The 20,256-nt window shown below is 41.8% G+C and overlaps 1 protein-coding gene across 3 annotated transcripts in view; it reads left to right on the top strand.

Annotated features, from left to right (window-relative positions):
• HTT (huntingtin) overlaps window positions 1–20,256 on the top strand; it is a 140,250-nt gene that overhangs the window by 48,709 nt on the left and 71,285 nt on the right. For all 3 annotated transcript variants that reach the window (XM_079154365.1, XM_079154367.1, XM_079154366.1), the window contains 16 exons: window positions 801–1,005; window positions 2,164–2,211; window positions 4,667–4,747; window positions 6,930–7,270; window positions 10,054–10,177; window positions 10,434–10,552; window positions 11,254–11,365; window positions 11,570–11,707; window positions 12,523–12,681; window positions 12,770–12,867; window positions 13,909–14,048; window positions 15,241–15,304; window positions 15,515–15,615; window positions 16,050–16,196; window positions 17,904–18,024; window positions 19,350–19,426. In XM_079154365.1, the coding sequence (XP_079010491.1) occupies window positions 801–1,005; window positions 2,164–2,211; window positions 4,667–4,747; window positions 6,930–7,270; window positions 10,054–10,177; window positions 10,434–10,552; window positions 11,254–11,365; window positions 11,570–11,707; window positions 12,523–12,681; window positions 12,770–12,867; window positions 13,909–14,048; window positions 15,241–15,304; window positions 15,515–15,615; window positions 16,050–16,196; window positions 17,904–18,024; window positions 19,350–19,426 (2,075 nt within the window). The remainder of the gene's footprint in view (window positions 1–800; window positions 1,006–2,163; window positions 2,212–4,666; window positions 4,748–6,929; window positions 7,271–10,053; window positions 10,178–10,433; window positions 10,553–11,253; window positions 11,366–11,569; window positions 11,708–12,522; window positions 12,682–12,769; window positions 12,868–13,908; window positions 14,049–15,240; window positions 15,305–15,514; window positions 15,616–16,049; window positions 16,197–17,903; window positions 18,025–19,349; window positions 19,427–20,256) is intronic.

Below are 20,256 nucleotides of genomic sequence, written 5' to 3'. Positions count from 1 at the left end.
TGTATTTTATGATAATTATAGGTAGGGTTGGCAAGCTTAGCAAACAAAAATACAAAATGCCATTGAAATTTGAATTTCAGATAAACAGTAATTTTATAATACAACTATTTCCTAATTCAGATGGGACATACTTATACTACAAAATTATTTGTTGTTCTCTGAAATTCAAATTTAACTGGGCTTCCTGTGTTTCTTCTGGCAACTCTGAAGTGAAAAATAAAAATTCATTTTGTTCAAATGAGTTGTGATATAGTATTAAAATCGCTAATAAGGTTTGACATATGCCTTTAAAATTTCGGGTGACTCTGATTGCACTCTGTCACGTGTCTGATATTTGAATGTGTCCACCTGACTCCACCTCTGTGTCTGTTGTGCTTGTCCCTCTTCCCAGTCGTTGATTTCAGAAAATGGAGATGTGAATTAGTGTTCTGCTGCTGTGGTGCAAGTGTGCTGTTTACTTTTAAAAGAATATGCCATTGGGGGGCTGGGGTGTGTCTCACTGGCAGAGTGCTTGCCTAGCACACATGAGTCACTGGGTTCAATCCTTAGCACTGCATAACAAATAAAATAAAGGCATTCTGTCCATCTACAACTACAAAAAAAAAATTAGAAAACAAAAAAACAGTATGCCAGTGGAAAATCCATGGGAACTTAGGAAGCAACCTGGATGCTAATGACCACAATGGTAGAGGTGATAAAGAAGAGTTTGGGGGAGAAATTCCTAGGCTCAATCTTTGCCAGCAAAGACCTGTTGAAGGGCAAAGTGGAAGCTGGGACTGATCACCTGCCTCTGTTTCCAGGTTTATGAGCTGACTTTGCATCACACACAGCACCACGACCACAACGTGGTGACGGGGGCGCTGGAGCTGTTGCAGCAACTCTTCCGCACGCCCCCTCCAGAGCTGCTGCAGGCACTGACCACACCAGGGGGCCTCAGGCAGCTTGCTGCTGCTGAAGAGGATGCCCGAGGTCGGGGCCGCAGCAGGAGCATTGTGGAACTTCTAGGTGAGTTCTCTGGTTCTCAGCGAGGCCTGCCATAACTAATTGTGCAGTGTGCTTGTGACCCCTTGTGTGGCATTGTGGGAGCATACTGTGCTGAACAGTGCACACCCAGTTCTTTCCCTAGACTTGCAGTGCAGGTTTTACAAATAGGAGACCTAAGTTTAGAAAGAGAGATGACAGAATGAGATCAAACATTTAAAACCTGGCCTCCTGGCTCTACTTCTGACTTGGCTACCCCTACCTTGGAGTTTTAGATGTCATTAAATGAAAACATTAGGGAAAATATTCCCAGGGCCTTGTGTTAATTTGCCCAAGATGGTATCTTCAAGTCTGCATAAGGGTTTTATAGTTCCTTGTGTCCTGTATTTCCTGACTTTAGAAAATTCCTTCCATTTTGAGTTCTTGCATAAGGTACCTCACTAGCCCAGTCTGCTCTTTTCCAGGGAGTTGGATCTTGATTCAATGAGGGGCTGCTGTTCTAGAGCAGCAAGCTTGGTGAGCCCTTGCTCACATGGGGTGCCCTTTGGAGCTGGGCTAAGCTGGGAAACCCTGCACCTCAGGCTGCAGAAGTGAGCCTGGGGTACAGCAGACCTTTGTGGGGCTGCTTCTGACCGTGAGCCTCTGCTAGGCTGCTGCAGTGTGTGTGCACATGAAACAAGGCCTTTACTTACTGCATTGACACACTAGAGAGAATTTGGACTTCTGATTGCTGCTTTGTAAGCATAAATGTTTGCCATGAAACAGAAAGCTTTAATAGGCCCTGTCTGCTGCCCTTTGCAGTGAAGGACTCTTTTCTTTGTAATTCATGCCTCGGAGCTAATTGGTGGAAATACTCATCTCTAATGATTTTTCCAATGAAAACTTATACTGAACTATTAGTTGGGCATATAATATGAGATTGCTAGTATTTGATTTCTGAAATGCAACTTATTTTAACTCGACATTTTAGTCATATTTATGGAACTATGTATTTGAATGTCAGCGTAACTTTTATATTAAAATTAAACTGTTGAACTCTGGTATTCGAGCACTTCCTATGGAGATATGTTCATATTTTCCCTTGTTTTAAAGTTGAATACATTTTTTTATTTTTTTTAAATTTCTTCTAGATTTTAGCAGCTTGTTACCTTAATTTCATCTCTTACTTTCTATGATTTGCAGCTGGAGGGGGTTCCTCATGCAGCCCTGTTCTTTCAAGAAAACAAAAAGGTGATTATTTCAGAAATTTAAACTGTGTTGAACCTCACTGCTTTTCCTGTATCTCCATTACACATCAGACTCTCTTCCCTGTAGAGTGATTGCGTGGGCAGATGTTCCTGAAATCTGGGAACTAGGCCTGAGGATATGTAGGGTGACTTTTTAAAATTGCTTCTCTATAGGTATTGTTTAGTCATCAGGGTTTTTTTTTTGTTTTGTTTTGTTTTGTTTTTTAACCTGGTTGTGATATTTTATTGTTTTCATCATTAATTTTTAATGCTTTAGATCAGGGATCAGTAAACTTTTGCTGTAAAGGGCCAGAAAGTGAATATTTTTGCCATATTAACCAGAGTTTCTCTTTTGCAAGTGTTCAACTTTCCTGTGGCAGGAAAACAGTTGTATGTGATACATGGGCAATGGGGCATGTCTGTGATCTAGCAAAACTTTATTTACACATGTAGACTGGCCCACTCCTGCCCTAGGGAGTGCATTATATTTTATAAAGGTAACTTACTCTCCTAATGAATTTGTTTAGTATTAGGAATATTATTAGATAGTGTCTTTTGTTTGGTTAATTAATTTAGACCAATTGTCATTTGTTAGCTGTATTATAATTTTGTACATATCAAAATGTTCTGTTCCAACTAACTTATTTTTATTGTTAGTGTGTTTCTGCTATAATCTGATAGTTTTCATACGCATTATCACTTTGCAACACCAATTTTCTTTTCCATTGTGGATTTCCATAGGAAAGAATTTCTGTCTTTTTCTGTTTTGAAATCTGATCAGACTAATTCTTTTCTCTGTGTGTGGTGCTTTGTGTTCGAGAGGCTAATATTACTTGTAGAATTGAATGGAATCTTAACAGAAATAACATTCTAGCCTTCACTGAATTCCATAGACCTTGCCTTGAAGGTCCTGGAATGAGTACTTTGGAAGCAAGCTGGGCAAGGTGGATTATACCCATAATCCCAACTGTTTGGGACCTGAAGCAGGTGGATGGCTTGAACCCAGGAGTTTGGGACAAGCCTCTGTAATGTAGTGAGGCTTTGTCTCAAAAGAAATCAAAACATTTGCACCATCATAGTGTGGAATCCTTAATGTGTGATTTTAGACAAACATTGAAATTGTTGAAAGGCCAGTGGGATTCTGGGAAAAGTTAGTCTCTGTTCTTAAGAGAGGAGAGATTTTTGAACACATTATGAAGTTACTGAAAACTTATTTATTAGTCATTTTTCCAGAGATGCTGAGTTAGATGACTGACTGACATCACTAACATGAATTGTTCTGCCCTCTCGTAAGTGCTTAGGACATGGAATATTTCCTCAGTCTTCACAAGTATTTTTCTGTTTTTGGTTCCCCCTTCTGTTTTAAACATTTTTGTGGTAACTACAAATTTTTTTTTTTTTTTTTTAAGTGAGATGTGCCAGTATGGATGAAGATGAAAAGCATAGTTGTGTTGGATGTGGGCTGGGGGTGAGGGACAGAGGTAACCTGGAGTCTCTTCTCTGGTAGCAGCCTGCCCTGCTTCCTTCTAAGAGGCCTGCCCTGGGGAGGGGTCCATGGCACATGTTCGTACACCCCTGAATTGGAGGATGGAGACTGCGTTAAGGTCCACATTCACTGTTCAGGGATAAAAGGCCCCATTGTTTAGTTTGTTCAGTTTTATGCCATGTTACTGTGTATTCATTTCACCTAGATTTTGGGTTTCCTTTGCCGATTTTATTCTGTGCTTTTAATGTCAGATTGTGTAAGTTTATGAGAGTTAGCATAGCTTTGACTTACGTAAGAAATTGGAAATTGCCAGTAACTATTTAGTGTCATTTAGTAGCATTTGTATGTAGTGCAGCCATAATGATTGTGTCCTAAGTTAAATCATACTTCAACTTTTGGTTTCTTTTTTCTTATGAATATAATTTTGTACACAAATTATAAAATGTATTTTTAGAACTTTGTTAAATATTCATCCTCAGATCATGTGGTACTTGAGTTCTGATAATTAACCATAGTCTAGAAAATTAGAAGATGATAAAATGAAAGTGATTTTTATTTATATATAAAAATTTTGTGTAAATTCTGATGTGCCATTGGATATAGGAGATGGACTTTCCAATGCTAATAGAATCAGATCTTTTCAGTTATAACTTACCATTTTAAGTTTAATAGTAATATAAATTATTTGCAATAATATTAGTTGAATGAATCAATACTAATTATTAAAATATTTTATGGTACAGTTGACAATCATTGCTGTTAAACCATATAGGTTTATTTAATTTAATAGTATTATAAGCATTATATCTTTGCATTCTTTGTATTTGACACTTTTTAGAGGTATAAAAATATATGATCATAAACTGTGAGCATAAATTAAATACACTTTTCAGCTTAGGATGTGCATTTATTTGAACTTTTAAGTCCTTACTTTTAGCAAACTTATAGGGAATATGGCTTCATTATTTACTAGGCAAAGTGCTCGTGGGAGAAGAAGAAGCCTTGGAGGATGACTCAGAATCCAGGTCGGACGTCAGCAGCTCTGCTTTTGCAGGTAGTTTTTGTCAGTGAGTAGCCAGTGTTGGCCTTTGTTTGTCTGCTGTCTCCACCTCTGCCTGCCCCAGCCCCTCAGCCAGCAGAGAGCAGGGGTAGGCGTGACATGGGGGTGAGCCTGCTAAGGTAGTTGGCAGTTCTCACAGCTTCTCTTGTTATGTTCATTTTGAAGTGTGTATGATTGTGTTTTCTGTGGGGAGGGCTGGTTTGAAGTTAGGCTTATCCTCCCTGAGCATGACTCTCTTCAGTTGGGGTGTTGGGTGGAAATGTCTCAGGAATTGGATCGGGAGAATGGGATGAAGAATTGTCTGTTGATGATTTAACTTGCAAGAATCTACCTCTGTTTACAGTTAGTTATCTAATTAAGTTCTTTGTATACTTTATGAAAGATGAGTTTTAACTTAAGACATTAATAACTGGATTAAATGAGGTAGTTTGTGTGTATAAGCCTATCCAAAATAATAGTTTTAGATAAATGAAAGTAAGTCCAAGGTATTTGGGAAGGAAAATCCAAATAATGCCAGTCATAATTACTTATTTATATTACAAAATAATTATAGATTTTATTTCTGATAACAAAGCTGGAAAAGATAATACAACAGAAAATTATCCATGTTAAATACTATAAACCTCAAGTGCTCCTGACTCAGTTGCCCCCTGGAGTGACCACTGTCCACAGCTTGTGGTCCATCTTGTTTTTTGGAGTTATCTTTTTGTAGTTGTCAATGAACATCATGCATTTTATTTGTTTATTTTTTTATTCGGTGCTGAGGATGGAACCCAGTGCCTCACACATGCTAAGCCAGTGCTGTACCACTGAGCCACAATGCCAGCCCCTAGGGGTCCATCTTTATGAAGTAGTTTTTATGTATTTTTGTTTTTGTTTTGTTTCTAAATGGGAATTTAAAAATGAACCTAGGAAAATGTGGTATATATTTAGCCTGCAGATGGATGGGACTGGATTAGGGATCTTGAACAGGTCTTGGAAGAAGGCGAATGCCCCCAAGAGCAACAGTGAATTCCTGACCGCTGCTTGCTCAGAGCCCCAGGTGTTAGTGCCCTACTAAGACTAGAGTAGGTGCTTAAGAACTTGCACTTGGGTCTTGCTTTGTGCGTGTGTGTGTGTGTGTGTGTGTGCGCGCGTGTGTGCGTGTGCTTGCGCGGGGTACTGCAGATTGAACCTGGGGAACTTTGCCATCGAGCCGTACCCCCAGCCCTTTTCCACATTTTTTATTGGTGCATTATCGTTGTGCATGATGATGGGATTTTTGGTTACATATTTGCACATGCACACAATGATCACAATATAATTTGGCCAATGCCACTCCCCAGTACCTCTCCCTCCTTCCCTGTTTCCCAACCTCCATCCCTGATCCCTTCCCTCTACTGATTTCACAAGCTCTCCACGCCCCCACCTTTCTTTGCCTTTTTCCTCTCTAGCTTCCACATAGGAGAGAAAACACATGATCCGTGATGACCTGAATTTGGCTTATTTTGCTTAACATAATGGTCTCAGTTTCCATCCATTTTCTTGTAATTGACATTATTTCATTTTTCTTTATTGCTGAATAAAACTCCTTTGTGTATATATACCACATTTTCTTGATCCATTCATCTGCTGATGGAGTCCTAGGCTGGTTCCATAGTTTGGCTACTGTGAATTGTGCTGCTATAAACATGGGTGTGCATGTGTCCCTGTAGTTAGATGCCTTTTTAATTCTTCAGGGTAAATACTGAAGAGTGGTATGGCTGGGTCACACTGTGGTTCCATGCATAGTCTTTTGAGGAGCCTCCATGCTGATTTCCAAAGTGGTTGTACTAATTTACACTCACACCAACAGTGTAAAAGTGATCATTTTTCTCCACATCCTCTCTAGCATTTATTGTTCGTATTCTTGATGGCTGCCATTCTGCCTGGTGTTGAGGTTTGGCTTTTATAGTGAAACACAACTTGAAAATATGCAGAGCATTTAATAACATCTGCTGGTGATGGTTGTCTTACTGATAGGATTACAGTAGTCGGGTTTGAAGACAGCCCTGTGTGCTACTAGTTCATGTTTCCACTGCATCTCAGGATGTTTTGCAGTTAGAACATTTGATGACAGTAAACTTTTTGTTATTTAGACACCTCTGATCCCCTAGTGGAAGTTTCCTCCGGCCACCTGACATTTCTTTGTCTTCAGCCTCCGTGAAGGGCGAGATTGGTGGTGAGCTTGCTGCTGCTTCGGGGGTCTCTGCCGCTGGGTCTGTGGGTCATGACATCATCACGGAGCAGCCACGGTCGCAGCACACGCTGCAGGCGGACTCTGTCGACCTGTCGGGCTGCGACTTGGCCAGCGCTGCCACTGACGGGGATGAGGAGGACATCTTGAGCCACAGCTCCAGCCAGGTCAGCGCTGTCCCATCTGACCTTGCCGCGGATCTGAACGATGGGACCCAGGCCTCCTCGCCCATCAGCGACAGCTCCCAGACCACCACCGAAGGGCCTGACTCAGCCGTCACCCCTTCTGACAGTTCTGAGATCGTAAGTGGGCAGAGGGTCCTCTTCTTGCACAGCTCCTGCTGTACTCCTGAGCTCTTTTCTGGAGGCCAGACCTGGGCCCTGCTCCTCATTGTTCTCCTGTCGGGCCCTCCCCCACCAGTAACAGCCCGGAGGCGACCAGCTCAGGTCTTTAATGAGAGCTGGGCCTTGTCTGATACCTTCACTGAAGGAGACGCCTAGTGTCTTTTGAACACGAGGGTCCAAAACCAGGTTAGTTGACTGTATGCACTGCTAAAACTGAGTTCACTTTCTTTACGGATCTTTTGTTGGACCCTGTTTCAGTCATTGTTTTTTAAATTCCTGAAGGAGCCCATCATTATACAGATCTGTAGTCTTCAAGAAACGTGATTGATAACAATATTGTAATTTATTTTCAACACTTTTTTTTTAACTTTTTAGAAACATTTTCAACATATTCCATTTATAACTGTGAATTTCAGTCCCTTTGTTCTGAGTTCATGAACATGAGTCACCTCAAGGGTTGTATAATCAGAAAGTTTGGTACAAGTGTATGCTGAGTTTTATGCCCATTATTTTGTTTTCATTTTTTTATTGTAGTAAAGTATGTATAACATACATTTTATTATCTTAACATTTTCCCCCTGTTAGCAGTGTTGGGATTGATGTCTGAACCGTTTTGTGGTGTACAGTTCCATGGCATTAAGGACATTTACATAATGTCATGCAGCCATCAGCATCTTCCACCTCTGTGATTCTTTTCATTTTCCTAAACTTAAACTCTGCCCCCATGGAGCCCTAATTTCCTATCCCTTCCCAGCCCCTGAAAACCATCGTTCTCCTTTCTGTCTCTGAGTGTGACTCGGGTCCTTCCCGTGGGTGTGGTGTTTGTTCTTCTGCAATTGGCTTATTTCACTTCTCATCGTGTCAGAATTTCACTTAGTATTTGTCAGAATTTCTCATTTTTAACCTTAAACAATGTTCTATATATGGATAGACCACATTTTGCTTGTTGCTTCTGTAGTTTAGCTCTTGTCACTTGTGCTGCTGTGAGCAGAGACGTGCATCCATCTCTTTGTTCTCTGTTCTTTTGGGTGTATACCCAGAAGTGGAATTGCTTCTACATCCCAGATTCAATTTCAAGATGTTTATATGATTAAATGTCTTACTAGTATTGAATATATTTTATTAAGGACGTGTGAATTTTTCAGCTTGCCTCTAAATTTTAATTTCTGCAAAACATTTCCAAAATGAAATGATTTGCAGAATGAACATAAAGCCCTGAGTCACAAATCAGAAGTGGAGCGTCATCGAGATGTGGCCGTCGTGGTGCTGGTTGCCTCCCCTGCCCCTGTGCTGTCACTGGCAGTTTAATGTCCTGATGTGCTAGGTGGGGTCTGTCATCAGCCTTCAACTTGGAGCTCTTAGCTCACAGACCTTTAAGGATCAAAGCTTCTGCCCTTGATATGTGTCCTATTAGCACGAGTCTGTCTGATTTATGAGTCGCTTCCATGTCCTTTAATCACTAATGGTTTATTAAGCAAATTCATTGATTGCCTGTTATGTTCTAGGATTGTTCCAAAAGTGGTAGTGGTAGGGGCGAGGTCTAAGCTCCAGCACCTGAAACTTCTGCTTTCCTTCAGCTGATATTCCAGGGTGAGGGTTGTCAGGCCTTACTAAAAGGGTCCAGTTAGGACACATTTGGCATTGTGGATGTGTGTGTGGCCAGTTCAGCTTCTCTCATCTCTGCAGCTACATGTGAAAGCCAACCCAGGCAGCATGTAAACACCAGGCAGCACTGTGTTCCTCTAAAACCCTGTTTGAAAGTAGGCCCTAGTCCAGGTGTGACCACAGTGCATTGTTTCCCCTCCCCTTTCCTAGTGTGTGCTCTTGTGTGTATAGGACGGGTGATTAACCAGCAGTCAGATTATGTGAATAAGTATATGGGCAGATGGCAGTAAGTGCCTCCAAGCAAAATGAGCAAAGTGAGCTGGACAGGCACACTCCACATGCTGGGGGGAGCCTTGGATCTGGCTGCGTGGCCCAGAGTCCTGTGTCCCTTCTGTGCCTCACTTTCCTGTTCTATGAAGGTGAGTCTGATGGGTACTTGTGTGTGACTGTTCTGGAGACTAAGGAGGCACTGCCTGTGAAGCATGTGCAGGGTGGGCAGTAAATGTTACCAACTAGCCAGACCTGTGGGGAAATAAGCCTTTTGGAGGGGGCAGAGGAAATATTGTTCTTCCTTGCTTTTTGAATAGGTAGCTTGATTTTTATTTTTTCTTTTCCTCCGGTGAGGAATTTGGAGTGATTTAAAAAAAAAAAAATGATACAGTAGTATACTTATTTCAATTATAATCTGCTAGTCGTTTTAGAATCCATTGCTCATTTTTTCAGGTAAATCATACAGAAGATTTCAAATGAATGTTTGGCAGTGTGGAATCATGACTAAACAGTAGCACTTATGAGATGTTATGTTTTTGTTTAGAAGCATTGTACTTATTTCTAACTTACTATAAAATTTGTTCTCAAAGAGATTCATTGGGTTTTTTCTTTTTATATTAATGAGAAGTTTCTTGTTTGAAATTTCAGAGTTGTAAAGCTTTTCTTAAAGTAGTAGTGGCATGTGATAGCATACTCTTGGCGGTTTCTACACATATATTCATGTGCAGTGAGTGAATGGTCTTGGTGTTCTATGTGTGTCACATTCCTCACCTGTGCTTTTTGTGGCTTTTGCCTTGCCACGTCGGAGGGCTGATACCTCAGCGATCACACTTCAGAATGCTCACAGACCCCCTTGGTCCACTTAGGTGTTAGATGGTGCTGACAGTCAGTTCTCAGGCATGCATCTTGGACAACCACAAGATGAAGAAGAGGAATCTGCAGGTGCTCTTCCTGACGAGGCCTCAGAAGCCTTCCGGAGCTCTTCTCTGGGTGAGCTGACCTTAGGTGCTGCACTGGGAAATCCTTTGGACTTCAGCTTTCAGCTTTGGAATTCTTAATTTCATCTTTGCTTCTGTTGCCTTTTGATATCTTTATTTTCTGAGTTGTCGATAGCAGATGAAAATGGCCCATTTAGGAATGACCACACTTTTTTTATCTAAATTTTTGCTTTTGTGTTTTTATTATGTAGATGTGCATGTGTGTCTTTATTGGAAACTTGGCTATCTTGATTTCTGTATTTTTGCAGCCCTTCAACAAGCACATTTATTGGAAAGCATGGGTCACAGCAGACAACCTTCTGACAGCAGTGTGGATAAGTTTGTATCAAGAGATGAAACTGCTGAGTCAGCTGATCAAGAGAACAAGGTGAGCTATGTGTGTGTGAGGCAGCTAAACTTGCCTTGTCTCCTGTTCATTGCTTTCTGTCTCTAGGCACTGACCACTCCCTGGGCTACCCTTCTTTTCGGTCTCTCTACAGACTACACAGATTCAGCCTCTGTGGAGAGCCCTGCCCTGACACATCTGCTCTGGTTGAGCGCTGTGTGGCCTGGTTTCTTGGGCCATTCATTTGATGATGCCTGTGCATGGCCTTGTAACATTTCTTATTTTTGTTCCATTGCATGGTTGGAAATCTCTCTTTTTATGCTGTTAATCTTCTGCATTGTGTTGTCTTCACAATTGATTTTAAAATTGTTGAGGACTGTGGGAATGTGTCTGTTAGCTTAGTGTCCCCAAGTGTAACTGCATCCTCCAACACTTCGTCCCACGTCTCCTGGCATCAAGCCTATTCCTTCTAACTTGGCAACTTCTGCTTCTTGGCTCCTTGTCCAGGCACCTCCCTGCCTGCTGAGCTAGTCCTCTGCCACAGACCCCTGACCCATGTCGTAGGGCTCTGACTTGTTGGCTGTCCTATTCAGTTGTGCTCTCATGTATATGGGCAGAAACAGGCACCTCTGTCCCTGTCATCTGGCATAATTGCCATTCTGGAATTATTTGTTGAATGCGCTAATAACCGAGCGTATTGGTTCTGATCGTAAGACAGACAAATGTCCCTTTCTCTGTTCTAGCCTTGCCGAATCAAAGGTGACATAGGTCAATCTACCGATGATGATTCCGTTCCTCTGGTCCATTGTGTTCGCCTTCTATCTGCTTCGTTTTTGTTAACTGGGGAAAAAAATGGTAAGCATGGAAGGGCAGTTGCAGAGGTAGAATTCTTGGGGCTCCAGAGATCACCGTGGTGGCCAGTTATCACCTTATTATTGGAGAGAGCTTTGCTTTCCACGGACTGATGTGGGGAGGAAGGAAATGAGGGGCATGTAGCGTGTAGGGTCCGGCTTTGTTGATTTGTAGAAGCTGAAAGTGGCCCTGGTGGTTTTTTTGCAGCTCTGGTTCCAGACAGGGACGTGAGGGTTAGTGTGAAGGCCTTGGCCCTCAGCTGTGTTGGAGCAGCCGTGGCCCTTCATCCAGAGTCTTTCTTCAGCAAGCTGTACAAAGTGCCTCTCGACACCACAGAATGCCCTGGTATGTTCACAGTGCTCCTTTTTCCTCAGATCGTATCACTGTTTTTTTTAAAACTATTTCTGGCAGTTGTGGCACTCTTGGTTTCAGAGCAGTGCTTTAAGTCAGTTCGTGCATTTGAGCTGTGTTGTAGCTTTCCACAGGTATGTAAGTAGTAGTATCCTATCATGGACTCCCTGTAGATGGCTGTGTTTGTACTGGAAGTACAAAACGAGAACATTGAAATCTGGAAGCAAAAGAGCTATTTATGTACACTGGATGTATACCTAAAACACAAACTACATTGTCAAAAATTGTCTGAGTCACACTCTCCTTGACCAGCCATTCATGCTCAGTGGGGAGTAGGGACCAGCTGAGACTGGTAAGGGCAAGAGCAGGCCCTGTCCCCTGTCACATGGTCATTGTGCAATAGAAATTGTCTCCTGCCTTCTCTTTGTCTTTTTCTGTGGGCAAGAGGGCACATATTGCTTTTGAATTTACATTAGGTAAATGTGTAATAGTTTTGAGTTTTTCTATTCTTCATTTTGAAATGAAATCTTGAATTCTTGGTTGTTATCTGATAGCCTAAAATTATAATCCCAAAAATCTGTTTTGTTGAGGACGTATCAGCAATATGATGAATATGGAATCCTTAAATACCAGAACATTTTTTTTTTTTTTTTTTTTTATCATTTAGGTTTATTATAGCCAAGTCCCTTACAGGTTTGGGAAGGCCCCCTTTTTCTTTTTTGAGAATTAAGCTTTTAGTTTGAGGTAGAAAGTTGATGGTTGGCTGGTTGGTAGAAAGTTGTACAGTGATGGGGGATTTGTCTCCACAGAGGAGCAGTATGTGTCAGACATCCTGAACTACATCGATCATGGAGACCCACAGGTCAGAGGCGCCACGGCCATTCTCTGTGGGACCCTCATCTGCTCTATCCTCAGTAGGTCCCGCTTCCATGTGGGTGACTGGCTGGGCACCATTAGAACCCTGACAGGTAACAGCCAGTTCTCAGTAGTCTTTTCTAAATTCCATTGCCATGAGAAGTTCACGTGAAGATGTTTATCACATGTTCTTCTGCTCAGGAAATACATTTTCTCTGGTGGACTGCATCCCTCTGCTGCGGAAAACTTTGAAGGATCAGTCTTCTGTTACTTGCAAGTTGGCTTGTACTGCCGTGAGGGTGAGCATAGTCTTGTATAAACCATTCTTTTGATGGGTGGATATTGTTAATATAAAACTAGAGCTTTGTCAAACATGTCCACACATTGTAAAGCCGTAAACGGTAATTAACTTCTATGTGTCCATCACTCAGCTTTAGAAAAAGCATTGCCAGTTATGTTAAAAGTTTAATAAAATTTAGTTTGTTTTAACACTTGAAATATGCCTTTCCTAAAGTGAGGGTGTGTTTAGAACTACATCTTGCTATTTTTAAAAGTAAGATCTGTACAATAAAAAATATTGTCTTAGGCCTACAGAATGCCAAAAGTCAAAAGTGAGCCACATGGGTAGTCTTGTTCCCTGAATTGAATGTGGGACTTTTATGGCTCAGAAGTCACAGTTTATAGTCAACAATAGTAAAAATCAACCAGTAAAAGTCAGAATGAGAAGCACCCTGCATTGGTCAAATGTGTAGAAAAATCTCCCTTTTAATAAAATCTCATGGCCTGATAGTAATTTTTCTCTCATTCCAATTTTTTGTCTGAGTCAGTCTTGGTTCCTTTTGAGCAAAAGCAGGTCGGATGTGTAGACAGCAGGGTGTGCCGTTAGCTGTGAGTCAACATGCTCAGAGGTCTTGGGGGACACAGAAACTCTGCTGTGTTCCCCGTGCATTGAAGAACATAGGAACATCACTGAGTGCTGCATGGTGTGGGGTCCTCGCCCTTACCTGGGTCTATGTTAAAAGTTGGTGGTAGGATTCTGTCGCACATCTCTCTTATAACCAATGATGAGTATTCTTGAAATTGCTGTTTGAGAGTTGAGGCCATGACATGGGAAGAAATGAGAGGGAGAAAAATACAAAATCATGTGCGAGGGACACATTTACTTTTTTAAACTTGATTTTACTAAGGTAAAATGTATACCATGAATATTTGTAAAAGCCTGCAGCTTCCCCATTGAGCTTAGAAAGCCACAAAGCTGGCAGGTGTGTGGATTGCCAGCCAGGGGCTTCAGTGTAGCTGCTGGTGACTGACCCCACTGCCCTCCCCCTGACTTCTTCCAGCTCTGTGTCATGAGTCTCTGCAGCAGCAGCCACAGTGACTTAGGGCTGCAGCTGCTCATTGACCTGCTGGCGCTGAGGAGTTGCTCCTACTGGCTGGTGAGGACGGAGCTCTTGGAGACTCTTGCAGAGATTGACTTCAGGTGAGTGAGTTGAGTTCCTTGGTTTAATGTATGAAAACTCAGAAGCTCAAGTTCAGAATAGAAATTCCTGGGGTCGTTTGATGTAGTTAGTGATGGTGGTAAAGCTTCTGTCCCTCCCATCCATGGAGGTCAGGTGGAAGACAGTGATGTGCTTCTTTCCAGGGTATTTTAGTTTTATTTTCGTTCTCTTTTTTTTTTTTTTTTTTTTTTTTTTGCTTTAAAAAATTTTTTTAAATACAATTAGAGGACCAGATTTTTCTGGTAGTCTCAGGTGTTGTGGGTGGTGGGAAGAAGAGCCCTGAATTTCATCACCTTTTTTTTTTTTTCTTTAAGCTGTAGATGGACACAATACTTATATTTTGTTTGTTTGTTTGTTTATTTTATGTGGTTCTGAGGTTCAAACCCAGTACCACATGTGCTAGGTATTTGCTCCATCACTGAGCTACAACCCCAGCCCTTGTCAAACTTTTTAAAAAATGTAGCTTATATATTCTGTTTGTTTAAAAAGAATGTAGTCATCATTATACTGAGTCTAAGGGAGGCCGCTGGCTTGTGTTTTGTTTTAATTAAAAATAACTTGAGCTGGGCGTGGTGCACACATCAGTAACCCTATGGCTCCGGGGCTGAGGCAGGAGGGCCACAGTTCAAAGCCAGCCTCAGCAACTTAGCGAGGCCCTGTCTCTAAATAGGAAATAAAAAGGGCTGGGGTTGTGGTTCAGTGGTTAAGTGCCCCTGTGTGCAATCCCTAGCACCAAAAACCAAAATGTAACAACAACAAAACTTGATGTTTTGCAGCTTTCATTTCCTAAATAAAGTGGGTTTTTTGGAGATTTTTTCCCCAGCACTTTGTTTTACCTTATTTGCCCCAGTATTGGGGCCACCGAGCAGGTCCGGGTCTGCAGCGTACTCACCCCTTCCGTGGCCATGCGAGCTGACGTATGGGATGCTCAGAGTCTTCCGAAGTAGCAGAAAAACCATGTTCAGAGTACCCCCTTATTGAATGGAATTGTGGGAGGGCTGTGAAGCTAAACCCATTCGTCTTTTTGTCATTTAGAAGAAGTGATGCCTCTGAGCGCTCCTTGGTGCTCAGAGGAGCATCTTCAACTCCAAGTCCCAGCTGCAGAGCAGGACAGGCTGTCCCTGAGTGGCTGCTGCTGCCTGACTGATGTCACTGTTGATATGTTCTCTTTAGGTCGGTGAGCTTTTTGGAGGCAAAAGCAGAAGACTTACATAGAGGGGCTCATCATTATACAGGGGTGAGCAGCTCCTTTTGTGAGACTGTCCTGCTTTCCCGGAACCTGTGTTGGCAGGGCCTCTGAGTAGTGTGGGATTTCTCTGAATGTGTGACTGTGTGGAGTGAATTTAAGACTAGGCATCTTGAGTTCTTCCTCACCTGCTTTCTAAAATACCTCAGATTTGGTCAAATATAGAGATTATGTTTATTTTTATTACCTATCTCTCTAAAGCTTTTAAAACTGCAAGAACGAGTGCTCAATAATGTTGTCATCTATTTGCTTGGGGATGAAGACCCCAGGGTGCGACACGTTGCCGCTGCAGTGTTAGTAAGGTATTTGCCAGTACTTTATCTCTTCGTTCGCTCTTGTAGTTGAAATGTAAATGGTATGCGAATGGGAAAAGTGGGGAGTTCAGAGGGATAAGGAAGTACTTCTGAGTCTCTTGAGCTCATTGTAAAAACTTCTTCTCTTAACTATAAAAAAATTATTCAATAACCTGAGTCTAAAATGATAATTTTTAAAAAAGACCAGTCTTCCAATGTAAACGTAATACTCTTGCAAATTCAAAATTTCGGAATATAGAGAATAACACTAAGAAGGAAAAAAAGTCACCTTCAGTTCAGATTGCCTCCTGGCAGTTTGCTGTGTCCTGTGCACCCATGTTTCTGTTGCTAAAGGACTCAGGCTCAGCCCTGGGAGGGGGCGGTGGGGACCACGGGTGAGTCTCACGTGCCTTCTGAGTATATCAGCCTTCCTTTCACGGTAGGCTTGTCCCAAAGCTGTTTTATAAATGTGACCAAGGACAGGCTGATCCAGTGGTGGCCGTGGCAAGAGATCAAAGCAGTGTTTACCTGAAACTCCTCATGCACGAGACGCAGCCTCCATCTCACTTCTCCGTCAGCACCATAACTAGGTAGGTGACTTCTGTGCCCAGGCTTGTTGGCAGAGTGGGCCTCTCCTGGTGCCCTCCTAGGTGTCACCTGCATGTTCTGTCTTCCTGAAGGAGACAGGTTAGGTCAGGGTGCTAGAGCAGGTCTTCTGCCTTTGGAGGCCGCCTGTCTTTTTTCAGGACTGGCAGGCTTGTCACTTATCATGAGTGCATTGCCTCCCTTGTGCTGACTACATTTGGGTGTGTGACCTGAAAGCTTGTCACTGAACACTCTGACTTATTGACAACCCTCTGAAGAGAGTACCTTCTGCCACTCTTGTGACTCTTCATGAGGATGGCCTGGTGCCAGGTGTCCGTGCTATTTGGCCCGTGTTGTGCAAACCAGGCCGGCGTCCACCAGCCACACAGACTCCCTCCTGTGCCATCTAGGCAAGCGCGGCAGAAGCACGTCGATGGCAGTGCAGGTTTCTTTAGAGATTGCTGAAGCAAGAGCCGTGCCTTTAAACTGTCCTTTAAGCATTATTTTTAACGTTGGTTTTATATGACTCTCTTTTCTGCTGGAGTTTTGTTTTGTTTTTTTTTAAACTTGACCAAGTGATATCTCAGCTTAAATGATCACTTAGTACTTTTCTCCTGAATTTGGAACTCAGCAAAATTTAAAGTCATTATTCCCAAATAAACATCTTTTCTTGTGTAAAGACCACTTAAAAAAGACACACACATGGCCGTTGTTTCCAGACTGTCTTCTATCTCCTCTTCTAATCTTAGAACAGATATTTTTTCTGTTTGAAAAGATTCAGCATAAATATTCATTGAAGACAAGTGGAAACAGTGTGAGACTTTGATTTCGAGGAATTTGGGGAGCTTGGAGTAAATGGCTCTTTTTAGATGTTATTCCAGAACAAGAGTACCAGAGGGCGGCAGAGATGGGTCTAACATGTCAGTGCAGTGGTTGCTAGCTACTACTGTGAAAGTCATGCAGTTGCAGACAGGAGCTCACCTCCGGGTATTCAGCTGTGCTCCTTTGTGTCTGCATGGTAAACAGTTTATCAGTGGTGCAGCTGTTTCCTGCCTAATTGCCTGCTCTGTCAGAATCACTGAGAGGGCAAATCAGATTCTCCACCGATTCCTTGTTGAGTGTCATGTGGGAAAGATACTGTGAGGGACAGGAAAGTGAATGGTACATGATCCTTGCATGGGCTTCATTTAAACCATTGGGGAAGTAGAATTTTGCAGGGGTAGAGATGGACAAATGGCATGAATGGAATCTGGAGACAGTGCTCAAGAGCTCAGCAGTGCAGAAGGGGGTTTCTTCTGTGTTGGGCTCAGGAGGGCTTTGGGCACCTCCAGCGGGAGGGATTGCTGGATGATAGGTGTGAGGAGTGGGCAATCCCTGTGCTGCTGACGGTATGTGGCGTGCCTGGAGGGTATGGAAGGTGTGTTCAGCCTTTCTTGCCAAATATGACCAGATTTATTTCTAGTCTTTTCTTAACTTTAAAGTTGAGACTTCTAAAGTTTTGTCTTCTTCCAGCCTTTAATTTTTTTTGTTTATTTTTCACAGTGCTAGGGATTGAACCCAGGTCCTTACACATGCCAGGAAAGTGCTATACCCCTGAACTTCACTCTCAGCCCTGGCCTTTGATCTGAAAACTTTGAAGTGACATTTGATCATGAAAAATACCATGTGCTTTAATGGTGAATCTCAAATTTCTGGGTTTTTTTTTTTTATAGACTCTATAGAGGCTATAACTTATTGCCAAGCATAACAGACGTCACTCTGGAAGGCAACCTCTCGAGAGTGATTGCTGCAGTGTCTCACAAGCTCATCACATCAACCACACGGGCGCTCACGGTGAGTCTCTTTCTCAGTTGGGCTTAAGGAATTATTTCCAGTGTGTCTTGTGATCAGTTTCGGTCATGGTGGTAAGACCCTGGGTCAGACCTGCAACTTCTGTGGGGCCTACTTAGGGATTGTTCTTTGTCAGCAGAATCTTGGCTCATTCCAGTGGGAGTGGTGAAGAGCTATTTGTTTCTGATGGTTGAAATAATATATGCTCTTTGTAAAAAAAAAAAAAAAAAAAAAAAAATCGGATAATTTAGGAAGACATAAGAATGAAAATAAAACCTACTAGAAACTGAATTGATAATGTATCAGAAGTTTAATACACCTCCAATATAATTAACTTACTGATCTTATATAGTAAGGGGAAAAAAATCAGAAATGCCAACAAAGACTTTTGTATAATGCAGTTAACTGTATCATTATTTATGATGCTGAAATAAGAAAATACCTGTAATTTCTAAGAATCTAGGAATGCTCAAATTTTGATTATGACTTAATTCTTAGCATTAAGCTTTGGAGAAACGTTAACAAGGTGTAGAGATAAAAATCTGGATTATAATGTTGAATGAAAAAGAATTCAAAGCTGTACTTATGGGTATGTATGGTTGAATCAGAGGCAGGAAAAATAATATTCATGGATATGCACTTCTCGTGTACTCAGAAAAATGACTGACAGAAGTTGTCAAAATGAATTTTTAGATTGTGGGTGATTTTTATTTTCTTTATATTTTTCAGTGATTCCCAAGTTTTCTAAAATGAACAAGTGTTACTTTTATAATAAAGAAGGAACAATTATACAAAAAGTAATATTAATTTTCTGATTACTAGGATAAACCTTTTTGTCTATGTGATAGAAATTCTTGGATATTATAGAAACGTCAGACAATTGATTCCTCTGTCTTGCTAAGTAAATAATTGCTTTTGAAACCTAGATGTGTTCAGGGTATCATGAACTTATGTGTTTTATTGTGGCCTCTGTATATCAAGCACTGTTCTAGGCTTGGGATACAAAACCCCACAGGATCCCTTCCTGCTAATTCCTGCAGTCTGGTGGGAGGGATGAACTAGAAACTGGAGTCAGCTGCCAGGGCCTTCCTTGGAGAGTGGGAAGCTCCAGGCCTGAGCTGACCGCTGCTGGTCCTGCTTCCCTGGGAAATGTCTACCCATGGTGAAACTCACATTTTACTTGTCTAGCCGTATCTCTTTTTAAAGTCTGAATTGCATCCCCAGCACAGACAGCCTGGCGGTTGCTGAGGCGCGTGCTCTCGGTGGTTGGCAGTCCTTAATGCAGGGCAAGCCCTCCTGGGTGACACTCTCACTCCTGTCTTCTGTAGTTCGGCTGCTGTGAAGCCCTGAGTCTTCTTTCCATGGCTTTTCCGGCTTGCATCTGGAGTTCGGGGTGGCATTGTGGGTATGTATTTCCCTACCTTTGTAGTTGTCACAGCTACACACTACAGCCATAGTTCCTGGAATACCTTTTTTCTGTCTCTTACTGTTTTTTTATTAAGTTGGCTTTTTTGAAATGTAGCTGATAGAATACTTGTTTCTGCCCTATTAGTTGTGTGAAAAGTAGTGAGAGGAGTTGTTGGAAATACTGAATTAGTGGTAAATCTAATGAGCGCCAAATGTTCTTAGGCATCTTAGGGTTTCAAGAATGTGATCGTGGGCTCATTTAAGGGCATTTTCATACTACCCTCTCCCCCAATACAATCAGTTTTCTGCTTAGCATGCACAAGACCCTGGGTTCAGTATCCAGAACCAAAAAAGAAAAGGACTAAAACTCGGGATAAAAAGAAAAAGTGATAGTAGTGTGGCTAGTTTAGCAGTAAATTTTCAGTGCAAAAACAAATGCAAATTTGCAAATATCTGTTTTATTCTTAAAAATAAAAAACTTAAAACACCTGACAAAAGACTTTTCTAATTTATTTTATTCTTCCCAAAATTACCCCATGTATTAAAAATCAAGACTGGACACAGTGGTGCATGCCTGTAATCCCAACAACTCAGGAGACTTGAGGCAGGAGGATGGCAGATTTGAGGCCAAGCTGATCACAAGTTGTGAGACTCTTTCTCAAAATAAAAGGGCTTAAGGTATATAACTCAGTAGTAAAGTGCCGTGGTTTCAAACCCTAGTGCCCGCCTCAACCACCACCCAATGCTCACAGACTAGCACATGAGTTGTGATGAACTACAAGGTATACTGTGGTGCTTACATTAACAATTTTCATTTTAAAGTCATTT

Source organism: Sciurus vulgaris, assembly GCF_902686455.1.
Source record: "Sciurus vulgaris genome assembly, chromosome: 9".
Classification (NCBI taxonomy): Eukaryota; Metazoa; Chordata; class Mammalia; order Rodentia; family Sciuridae; genus Sciurus; species Sciurus vulgaris.
The sequence above is the reverse complement of the archived record's forward strand: the minus strand, read 5'-3'. Positions and strand labels throughout refer to the sequence as shown.